This window comes from Oncorhynchus keta, unplaced genomic scaffold (genome assembly GCF_023373465.1).
Source record: "Oncorhynchus keta strain PuntledgeMale-10-30-2019 unplaced genomic scaffold, Oket_V2 Un_contig_1556_pilon_pilon, whole genome shotgun sequence".
NCBI classification, from domain to species: domain Eukaryota; kingdom Metazoa; phylum Chordata; class Actinopteri; order Salmoniformes; family Salmonidae; genus Oncorhynchus; species Oncorhynchus keta.
In genome coordinates this window covers 78,810-91,010 of record NW_026279390.1, presented here as the reverse complement: position 1 = coordinate 91,010, position 12,201 = coordinate 78,810, and the positions used below count along the sequence as shown (strand labels likewise).

General features: G+C 44.1%; 1 protein-coding gene across 2 annotated transcripts; it reads left to right on the top strand.

Moving 5' to 3' along the window:
* Positions 1 to 5,437: 5,437 nt before the first annotated feature.
* LOC118378440 (protein FAM8A1-like) lies at positions 5,438 to 11,584 on the top strand. Of its 2 annotated transcripts, XR_008101694.1 has the most exons (6): positions 5,438 to 5,948; positions 6,789 to 6,909; positions 7,408 to 7,531; positions 8,909 to 9,048; positions 9,257 to 9,467; positions 9,602 to 11,584. XR_008101694.1 is itself a non-coding variant. In XM_052502373.1 (5 exons), exons 1-5 carry the CDS (start codon positions 5,471 to 5,473, stop codon positions 9,399 to 9,401), a joined length of 1,008 nt encoding a protein of 335 aa, XP_052358333.1. In that variant the 5' UTR covers positions 5,438 to 5,470; the 3' UTR covers positions 9,402 to 11,584. The 2 variants fall into 2 exon arrangements, 1 of the variants encoding a protein (XP_052358333.1); XM_052502373.1 differs by having other exon boundaries at positions 9,257 to 11,584.
* Positions 11,585 to 12,201: the final 617 nt, after the last annotated feature.

Here is a 12,201-nt window from a genome sequence, read left to right as displayed (position 1 = left end):
ACTCCTAAACCACTGAGGAATATGAAGTATTGTCTGAGCAGTGACATGGTAACTAAACCCTGGATGCCTTCATATTAGCGTGCTGCTGCTAACTAGCTATTACTGAACTTTAAAACCTGAATTTCTTTGCCTATTTAGGACTGTTCTATGCTGAATTTTTCAGCACCATTCAGGTGCTTCTGAATATGACTACTGAGACCAGTGGTGCTGTTGCTGCTATGACTGCATCTCTGTTTGTTCCAAGTGTCTCTAGGAAAGGTCCTACTCAAGTGTTCCAAATGCCACCCTGTTAGCTTTATAGTGCACTAGTTTTCAGATGCCTTAAGGGCCCTTGTCAAAATTCATTAATGCAAATTAACTTACAGTAGGACACTTGCTGAATCCTAAATCTATTCATGGGTGGGAAATAATTCACAAGCTTACCCAGGCTGGTGCCAAAATTAAACATTCTCATACAAGTACAGGTGCTAAGTTGACCATTTTAATATCATCTGCTTACATTCTACATAGTAGTTCTCCCCCAAAACAGCTGACGGGTTTGTATGTAGACCCAAGATCAGAAATGGTAACATTTCAAGACAAAGTTAAGCTTGTCAGAGGTTTAGATGTGCCAGCGCATTTATGGAATGGGGTGCTCATCTGGGTAGAGTCATGTAGTCCAAAAAGTAAATGTTATGCCATCTCCCGTAAGACTGACATAACACCCTACTGTTATGGGCTAACAAAATGCAGAAATCTCCCAGAAAGATTAGTCCAAATGAGCTCATTGTCAACAGGTCCCAAAAATGTCAAAACCAATAAGAATGGGAATTTACCACATACGACTGGGGGAAAATCCATTAGAACGGACTTCACACTGGTCATTACTAGTGGGGAAACTATCATCCTGCGCTCCCACCTCTGTTAGATTATGGTTTATGTAGCTTGTTGGCCATTAGCCAATCAGCATTCCTCAACGAGTTCAAAGCACGTGAATGCATCCAACTGGTATTCATGGCTTCACAACTGGTAACATCCCACCTGGTTAGGAACGCAGCATTAACAGTCTCTTGTTCATGAACGGAGTAAGTTCTGAGTGTTAAAGTTGTAATACCACTGTATTGCTGTTGCTGCTTAATGGAGCTGGACTGATGAAGGAATGACGAGCACCTTTTTGTATCTGGCTCTTTGGGTTGAGATGCCTTAAACCTTAAACTTTAATGCATCCCAAATGTCTCCCTATTCCCTACATAGTGCACTACTTTTGACCCGGGCCTAACCTTTTCTGCATCACAAATGTCTCCCTATTCCCTACATAGTGCACTACTTTTGACCCGGGCCTAACCTTTTCTGCATCACAAATGTCTCCCTATTCCCTACATAGTGCACTACTTTTGACCCGGGCCTAACCTTTTCTGCATCACAAATGTCTCCCTATTCCCTACATAGTGCACTACTTTTGACCCGGGCCTAACCTTTTCTGCATCACAAATGTCTCCCTATTCCCTACATAGTGCACTACTTTTGACCCGGGCCTAACCTTTTCTGCATCACAAATGTCTCCCTATTCCCTACATAGTGCACTACTTTTGACCAGAGCCCTATGCACTATAAAGGGAATCGGGTGTCACTTGGGATGCAGATCTTGAGAGAAGACCAACTGTCTTTTGCTTCATGGTCAGATTTTTCACACATGATATCATGTGCTTTTTGAAACTAAGTGTTGGTTTGTCATGATAGTGTCACTACAGTTGCAAGTTAGTTGGTTACACACACACACACACACTCACACTCACACACACACACACACACACACACACGCGATGGTTCAGTCAACACATCCGGGAGTGTTTCTTGAAAACCAAGGTCAAACTATTCCTCGAACATTGTGTTTGCCAAATGTATCAAGTATGCACATAACTATTGGATCAAGAAGCTCACACTGCCTTGCACACACTTTGAAACCATCAGGGTTACAACTGAGGAGTGTCACGGGGTCCCTTGGTATGCTGTTGTTAGTCAAACACAAAATGACAATCTATATGGAATGTGATGTCCTAAGGTACGTTCCAAATGGCACCCTATTTACTATATAGTGTACTACTTTTGACCACAGCCCTATGGGCCCCCCTATGGGCCCTAGTCATAAGTAGTGCACTATGATGGGAATAGGGTGCCATTTGAGGCAGATGTAGTATCAGAGTGGCTGGGGGGGTTTATGGGGAGGTTTAGAGGGGAGGTTTAGAGGGGAGGCCAAATCCCAGTTTAAGGTCTATGTTGTGACCTCTCATCTGTAACAGGCTTATTGTTGTGGATGCAAAGACTTCATCACAAATGGCAGCCAATTCCCTATATAGTGCACTACTTTTGACTAGGGTCCATAAGGGGGCCCATAGGGCTGTGGTCAAAAGAAATGCACTAAATAGGGAATGGGGTGCCATTTAGGACAAAGGCACAGACTTCCAGTCCAAGCAAGTGCACCTAATTACTTTAATTAGGGCTTTCTGGGGCAGTAGGTTGCGGCCAAATTCTCCGAAAGATTTGGGGTTTTAGTGAATGATTATGACCATGGGTGGTGCTCCTGCAGCAATCTGTCCTGATTAATGAAAAGCTGATCTAGCCAAGTTGAATAAGACCAAGAACACAGACGCACACACACACACATTTGCACACACTCCTCTGACATTTTTGTAACTTTTTCGCTCCATTTTCACTTTTTTCTCCTTACTATATCCTCTGTCCACCCCTACTCAACTTACCAGTCCCCTGTCCCCTGTCCACCCCCCCTCAACTACTCAACCCAGTCCCCTGTCCACCCCTACTCAACTTACCAGTCCCCTGTCCACCCCTACTCAACCTACCAGTCCCCTGTCCACCCCTACTCAACTTACCAGTCCCCTGTCCACCCCTACTCAACTTACCAGTCCCCTGTCCACCCCTACTCAACTTACCAGTCCCCTGTCCACCCCTACTCAACTTACCAGTCCCCTGTCCACCCCTACTCAACTTACCAGTCCCCTGTCCACCCCTACTCAACTTACCAGTCCCCTGTCCACCCCTACTCAACTTACCAGTCCCCTGTCCACCCCTACTCAACTTACCAGTCCCCTGTCCACCCCTACTCAACTTACCAGTCCCCTGTCCACCCCTACTCAACTTACCAGTCCCCTGTCCAACCCTACTCAACTTACCAGTCCCCTGTCCACCCCTACTCAACTTACCAGTCCCCTGTCCACCCCTACTCAACTTACCAGTCCCCTGTCCACCCCTACTCAACCTATCAGTCCCCTGTCCACCCCTACTCAACTTACCAGTCCCCTGTCCACCCCTACTCAACTTACCAGTCCCCTGTCCACCCCTACTCAACTTACCAGTCCCCTGTCCACCCCTACTCAACTTACCAGTCCCCTGTCCACCCCTACTCAACTTACCAGTCCCCTGTCCACCCCTACTCAACTTACCAGTCCCCTGTCCACCCCTACTCAACTTACCAGTCCCCTGTCCACCCCTACTCAACTTTACCAGTCCCCTGTCCACCCCTACTCAACCCAGTCCCCTGTCCACCCAGTCCCCTGTCTACCCCTACTCACCTTACCCAGTCCCCTGTCCACCCCTACTCAACTTACCAGTCCCCTGTCCACCCCTACTCAACTTACCAGTCCCCTGTCCACCCCTACTCAACTTACCAGTCCCCTGTCCACCCCTACTCAACTTACCAGTCCCCTGTCCACCCCTACTCAACTTACCAGTCCCCTGTCCACCCCTACTCAACTTACCAGTCCCCTGTCCACCCCTACTCAACTTACCAGTCCTCTGTCCACCCCTACTCAACTTACCAGTCCTCTGTCCACCCCTACTCAACTTACCAGTCCCCTGTCCACCCCTACTCAACTTACCAGTCCCCTGTCCACCCCTACTCAACTTACCAGTCCCCTGTCCACCCCTACTCAACTTACCAGTCCCCTGTCCACCCCTACTCAACTTACCAGTCCCCTGTCCACCCCTACTCAATTTACCAGTCCCCTGTCTACCCCTACTCAACTTACCAGTCCCCTGTCCACCCCTACTCAACTTACCAGTCCCCTGTCCACCCCTACTCAACTTACCAGTCCCCTGTCCACCCCTACTCAACTTACCAGTCCCCTGTCCACCCCTACTCAACTTACCAGTCCCCTGTCCACCCCTACTCAACTTACCCAGTCCCCTGTCCACCCCTACTCAACTTACCCAGTCCCCTGTCCACCCCTACTCAACTTACCAGTCCCCTGTCCACCCCTACTCAACTTACCCAGTCCCCTGTCCACCCCTACTCAACTTACCAGTCCCCTGTCCACCCCTACTCAACTTACCCAGTCCCCTGTCCACCCCTACTCAACTTACCCAGTCCCCTGTCCACCCCTACTCAACTTACCAGTCCCCTGTCCACCCCTACTCAACTTACCCAGTCCCCTGTCCACCCCTACTCAACTTACCAGTCCCCTGTATCATGAGAACACATTCAGGGACTTTCTATTACAATCTGATCTCCCAAAGTACGTCAGAACCCTGGGTGTCCGATTGTTACGGCTGAATAACCACATTGTTGTTTAGGTTAAGCTGATTTAGGGCAGGTCTTTGAAAATGGCCTTGTGCCTCAGATTTTTCTTTAGACTCTGTGGTAGTGGCAGGGGGCCTTTGAACAGATTTATTTTATTTTGAGGCATCAAAGAACCGATTGGCAAGTTCTTGGAAATTAGTTGGCTAAGGAATTCTGAGATGAAGGCTGTAATGTAATTGAACTTATTAACTGTTTGCTTGCTGTAAAACGTTAAGAAAAGCAGCAGTAGTGGTGGACAAAGAGGGCATATCAGATGCATCCAATTTCACAATTCTCAAAGTGCAAAAAAACACAGTGGTTAAATATCCTACTATTGCTATATAAAATATACAGACAGAGGGAGATTTGCAGGACAAGGTTGTGCACACTGCACCTCCAGTCATCCATTGAAGGTGTGAGATGTAAGTCATTTCAAGGATATACCAGGCCTTAATGGAACAAAGATCTCCTCTCTCTCTCTGGTCATTCTTTGGAAATGATCTGAAAACAGGATAGGTGAAAATAATATGATGGGTTTGGAACTAAAGACCATAGTCGAATTCATTGTGATCGGAGTGAATAACAGTGAACAATACTATCTGGTATCTAGTCTAGTCAGTTTATTTCCAATGCTCTGCGTCTTTCACTATAAGGGTAGCAGTGCTGCGCCCTAGTGGTATGTAGAAGTGAACGGTGTTCATTTCGGCCAGGCTGGGAATAGGATGACGAAACTATTTATTTTATGAGATGTTGCTGTGAGTGATTGTTTTATCATCGATATTGTTTACCTCTTTGAATGCAGCTTACTCGCAAATTATTTGCAATTATTATCACAGTAATTATGTTATTCCAGAAATCGTATATTTTCTTCACGGAAATGGAAACATCCTTCCGGATGTGACGTCGACGTTAAACATGGCTGATGTGGAGAACACAAACAGACAAGTCGATAAGAAAAACATGTCTTTTAATATTAGAGAGAAGCTAGATATCGGCGAAAATATGCCAAAATTACGTCATCAAGACACTTCGGAAAGTGGAAAGGGCACTGTCGAAACACGTACAACCTCGGAGTACTGTGAAAAGTTGCAGGGGTGGATGTGGCAGTACTACACGGCATATGTGAACTGGCAAAGTTGGCTGGCAGTGTCTGCTTCTCCGTATTTTGCACCGCAACCAATGCAACCACTCACTGCACCCGTCTGGCCAGCGGATTTCCCTAATTTTGATGCCCAGAACTGGTACAATAATCCATTTGGACTCCCCTTATCGACGTATCCAACCGCCATCCCCGCGGCTGGGATTCCGCCTGGGGAAACGGCTGGGAGTGGTGCTGTGTCCACTTCAGTACCAGCGCAACAACCACAACAGAACGGCAATGCACAACGGCCAGGTAGCTATCAGAGACACAGGTGTTGTTATTATTGTATTGGTTTAATGTGTCTAATATGATAACGTTGGTTATATAGCTAAATAACTGTTTGAGATAAAGCAACATGACAACAGGCCTGTTACAGTGATGAATTATGAAATTAGTGCCCTCTGTGGTCTGCTAAAGTTCAAACCATAGGCTCATCTGCTATAGGCCTGGGTTGCTAAAGACCCCCAACCTAGGCATATTAACATTTTTGAAACAAGGAATTTCCTATTGAAGGACAATAACCGTCATCAATGAATGTGTTGGCGACGTCTGTGGCTATTTTGGTAGAGCACGGTGCTTGCAACACCAGGGTTGTGGGTTTGATCCCCATGGGAGACCAGTACAGAAAATCAATATGAAAATGTATTTACTCACGACTTTAAGATGCCCTGGATAAAAGCATCTGCTAAATTGGTGGTTCCCAAATCTATGGGTAGGCCCATAGATATTGTTGTAATTGTTTTGGTCACTCAGATATCACATGAATTCACATTAGACATGGCAAAATGTATAGAATTCCAAGAAAATGTCCTTTATAAAACTGCAACATTTTCTTTGCACCACATGACAAAACGTGTAGAATTGCAGGAAATAAGCTTTAAACCTGCTAAATTCTCTCCACCAACGAGGAGTGTGAACAGTGTGTGTCGTGAACATTGCCTGTGCCCATAGAAATAGATGTGGTACGTGCACGCACAGGGGTGGCCTGGGATGTTCCCCAACGCTGGAAGGGGGGCCCCGAATGGAAAGAGTTTGGTGACCCCTGGTGTCGGCTAAATTACTCAAATGTCAATGTTTTGTGTGTGTTTCCAGGTCGAGAATACAGTATTCCCTCTCCTCTTCAAAGGTTCATGGCTGAAATGGTGGATTTCTTCATTCTGTTCTTCATCAAAGCAACTATTATTCTCAGCATCATGCATCTGAGTGGGATGAAGTGAGTTTAGTTTAATACAAATGTTTCTGTTCTTCTATTCCCTATAGTGCATTCCTTTAGACCAGAGCACTATGGGGCCCCTCTACGGGGTCCACCTCTTTGCCCCCCCTCTATGGGCCCCCCCTCTATGGGGCCCCCCTCTATGGGGTCCCACTCTATGGGCCCCCCCTCTATGGGCCCCCCCTCTATGGGGTCTCCCTCTATGGGGCCCCCCTCTATGGGCCCCCCTCTATGGGGTCCCCCTCTATGGGCCCCCCTCTATTGGGCCCCTGATCAAAAGTAGTATTTTATTTAAACATCCTAGGAATTGATTTGTTTCGCACTCCATGGGTGATGGTAAGGATTAGTCCAATGCATGCATAACTACTGTGAAAATATAGTCATGATAGAAGAATCATGCATAACTACTGTATATATTCATGATTGAAGAAACATTTGTAGCCTGCATAACTACTGTATATAGTCATGATTGAAGAATCATTTGTATTTTTGTTTCAGGGACATTTCCAAGTTCGCCATGCATTTCATCGTGGAGGAAATAGATGAAGACACGTCCATGGAAGAACTCCAGAAGATGATGCTGGTCGCCCTGGTCTACCGGATATTAGTGTGTTTCTATGAGGTCAGGTGACAAATCAAACTGCTACTGTGAACAGAAATCACATACAATGTTTTCATTTTCTGCTTTAAATGTCTCTGGGCTGTGAAATGACCCTTGACTGTCTTTGTCCTGACGTTGCAGTGGGATGATGTTGCTGTCTTTGTCCTGACGTTGCAGTGGGATGATGTTTCTGTCTTTGTCCTGACGTTGCAGTGGGATGAAGTTTCTGTCTTTGTCCTGACGTTGCAGTGGGATGATGTTTCTGTCTTTGTCCTGACGTTGCAGTGGGATGATGTTTCTGTCTTTGTCCTGACGTTGCAGTGGGATGATGTTTCTGTCTTTGTCCTGACGTTGCAGAGGGATGATGTTTCTGTCTTTGTCCTGACGTTGCAGTGGGATGATGTTTGTCTTTTCTGACGTTGCAGTGGGATGATGTTTCTGTCTTTGTCCTGATGTTTCTGTGTTTGTCCTGACGTTGCAGTGGGATGATGTTTCTGTGTTTGTCCTGATGTTGCAGTGTGATGATGTTTCTGTGTTTGTCCTGATGTTGCAGTGGGATGATGTTTCTGTCTTTGTCCTGACGTTGCAGAGGGATGATGTTTCTGTCTTTGTCCTGACGTTGCAGAGGGATGATGTTTCTGTCTTTTCTGATGTTGCAGTGTGATGATGTTTCTGTCTTTTCTGACGTTGCAGTGTTATGATGTTTCTGTCTTTTCTGATGTTGCAGTGTGATGATGTTTCTGTCTTTTCTGACGTTGCAGTGTGATGATGTTTCTGTCTTTTCTGATGTTGCAGTGTGATGATGTTTCTGTCTTTTCTGACGTTGCAGTGTGATGATGTTTCTGTCTTTTCTGACGTTGCAGTGTGATGATGTTTCTGTCTTTTCTGATGTTGCAGTGTGATGATGTTTCTGTCTTTTCTGATGTTGCAGTGGGATGATGTTTCTGTGTTTGTCCTGACGTTGCAGTGTGATGATGTTTCTGTCTTTTCTGATGTTGCAGTGTGATGATGTTTCTGTCTTTTCTGATGTTGCAGTGTGATGATGTTTCTGTCTTTTCTGACGTTGCAGTTGGACGATGTTTCTGTCTTTTCTGACGTTGCAGTGGGATGATGTTTCTGTGTTTGTCCTGACGTTGCAGTGTGATGATGTTTCTGTCTTTTCTGATGTTGCAGTGTGATGATGTTTCTGTCTTTTCTGATGTTGCAGTGTGATGATGTTTCTGTCTTTTCTGATGTTGCAGTGGGATGATGTTTCTGTGTTTGTCCTGATGTTGCAGTGTGATAGTTTAAGTCTTTGATATGGATTTGGTGTCTTTTATCATGTTTCTCCTCTCTGTCTGCAAATACAAGTTCCCTCTGTTGATAGTACGGTTTTATTGATTGATTGTCTCCTGTCAGATTGTGTGTATCTGGGGAGCAGGGGGCGCCACTCCAGGGAAGTTTCTCATTGGTCTCAGAGTGATCAGCTGTGATTCCTCCATCCTGGTTCAACCCAACCGGGTCCTCGTGGTGCCTGCCACTAACGTCACTCTCTCTGCGTAAGTAGTGGATCACACCAACCCTCCCTCCACGTGTTGTGAAATAATAAACCAGCTCATTTGGTTATTTGACACTTGATTTTTGAAGTGGTGACGAGGGGAAACATGACAATCTGGCCATTAGATGAAGTCCCTTGATGTTCTGCTCGTCTGTTGTTTCTATCATCTCCGTGACTTTCACACGTATTGTCCCTGTGTCCTTCTTCAGATCGACAGTCCGAGCCATGAACAAAAACTTCTCCATTGCCTTCTTGTTCCCAGCCTTCATCACGGTCTTCTTCTTCCAACACAACAGGACTGTGTATGACATGGTGGCTGGCACTATCGTTGTCAAGCGCACCGGAGCCAGATGACCATTCTGATTGGTTAAGACCAAGCTAAAGCCTGGCTGGGACCTGGCTACTATTTTATTTAAAGAGGTACATGTTGCTCTCAACCCTGCAGTACAGAGGAGGCTGGTGAGGGGAGGACGTCTCATAATAATGGCTGGAGTGGAGTGAATGGAATGGTATCAAACACATGGAAACCATAAATTCCGTTCCATCCATTACAGTGAGTCCGTCCTCCGGTTGAAAGTGACACCACTACTCCAGCACTAAGGCAGCCTAGTGTCACTAGTCTGGGGAGACAACTGAACTGGGAACCACTCTGCAAAAACAATGACGGGAGGCGAAAGCTCTGCATGAGCCTGAAGACAGGAAATACACTATGACATCATCAGTATCTAGGTCCCTCTACACAGCTCTCGTTTGTGACGTCAGAGTTTTTAGAACCATCTCTAGTTTCTCAACTACTGTACTCTGGTTGTTTTTCAGAGGAGGTATACGTTCTACCCTTTCAGATTTGTGCAATGGTAGTATGCAAATTAGCACCCGATCAGTTAGGAAGCACTGAGGAAAAGTTATTAAAGTTTTCATTTAATTGCCTTTGCTTTTCAAAATGTATTAAATGAAAATCTAATCTCTAGGATGAGGAAGTGGAAGACGAGAGAATAGTTATTTAGTAGTTTTAACCTATCAGCATATTGATGCAGTTTTATAATTTGGCTTATTTTAAGATAAGGTGGTAACAATCCAACACTCCCAGAATCACAACATGCTAATGGTTTGGTTGACATTGCCCTGGCGTTTTACTGCACTATGGGTGGATTATTGTCTAATCATTATCTGGTTACATCTAGACACTTCTTTGGTTGTCATCAGACTATAAAATAGCTTTATTTTGGATCTGTTAACATAACAGAACACCTGGGCTCATTCAGTGTAGGCTTAAATATTATCTCAATGAGGAGATTTATTTAACCTTTATTTAACTTGGCAAGTCAGTTAAAGAACCAATTCTTATTTACAATGACGGCCTACCCCTAACACGGACGAAGCTGGGTCAATTGCAGGCCGCCCTTATGGGACTCCCAATCATGGCCGGCTGTGATACAGCCTGGAATCGAACCAGGGTCTCTAGTGATGCCTCTAGCACTGAGATGCAGTGCCTTAGACCGCTGCGCCACTCAGGAGCCCCATGTGGTCGTGTTTTAGTTGATATACCATCTGATCTAACATGGAAAAACACATTTGTTTCTTAGGACTGTATTTATGTTTGGAACTTCAGTCGTAATTGAATCGCTCTCTAAATTATTCCTTAAACTTTGTAACATGAGATACATGATCAAATACCAGAAAGCTGGATTGAGTGGCACGTTGTTCTCCATCACAGCATTAAGCAATTTTACCACAGCCTGCATTAATGAACTCAACAAGTATTAAGGGGTATATTAATGATTGGGTCTAATCTTGTTGTCTAAATGTACCCATGACCACCAAACTTGTCACCATATCCAATTTAGCCACGGAGATTAAAACATTTTGAGTGCTTCAAGCGGACAGTATTATGATTGTGTCTGTCAGTAAATGCTACTACCATATGAGGTGCCAATAGGGTTTCAATTCTGGTCATTTCCCCAAAATTCCCAGGTTTTCCAGAAATCCCAGTTTGAAGATTCCTGAATTCTGAAGCAAGAAATCCGGAATCCTTTAGCCTGAATTTCTGGGGAAAATGGTGAATACCTGAGTATTGAGTCCAGATGTAGTATCACTTTTTCAGAATTAGATGTCAGCTAACTATGATTCTAATTTCTGTTTGTTGTTTTAAGTCCAAAGTGACAGGCTCACCTATCTTCCTAACATGTTACCTTTCCTTGGTTGTCATTTTAATATATTTGCCTTGATTATAGAATATAAGTACTACAGTATTGATATACATTTGTTAAAGTACAGTAACAGTATAAAGAAAATGGCCCGGTATAAAATGTAAGTAATTCAGTTGCTAGGCTACATCTAATACCATGGGATGATAGTACACTATTGATGTATTTTATTTGTAATTTTATACATTAATTTATAAAATATGATTGTGTACTAATTATTTTATTTTAGTAAATGAGCTTGGTGTATTGGTTGGAATTGTCAGCACATTTCGGGGTTGAATTTGCACATTTTATGGATTTTAATTCACATGAATAAAACTTTATTGATCATTATTTTACAGAGAATGAGTTTCAAATTCCATGGACCAGTCATGGCAACTGTTCAGTTTCCTTGGCGTCTGTGTGATGATATCGATATGTGCCAAAGCATTCTGTTATGAAGTGTAATTAACCCAACAATACCATGACATTGTATTGTGTGTGTGTGCTGGCAAATGGAGACCACTGGATCACTCAGGGTGTCCCGAACGGTGCAGCCTATGTGCCCTGGTCACTGAGAGAACTGTCCTGGCTAAATCAATACATTGATTGACTAGACCCCTTAGCTAGTTCTGCCATGCAACAACACACCAATGTTGCATTATTCCAGACCGGTCTACAGTGTGTTGGTCTCGACGTTGGATAAGTTTTTACTCGGTCTTGACTCCATGTCAGACACTAGCTTCTGTTCCCATCCAATTTCTGACAGATTTTCATACAAATAGTCTAAAATCTGAATAAAGAAATCATTTGCATTTCCCCATCAGTGGTGTTTCCACCAAACTGACTTTTTTTTGTATTTTTTTTTATTAATTAATTTTTATATATATATATTTTTTTATGTTAAAAAAAAATGTATAATACAAAATGATCAACTTTACACCGCTACATCAAACATGTCTAACAAAACA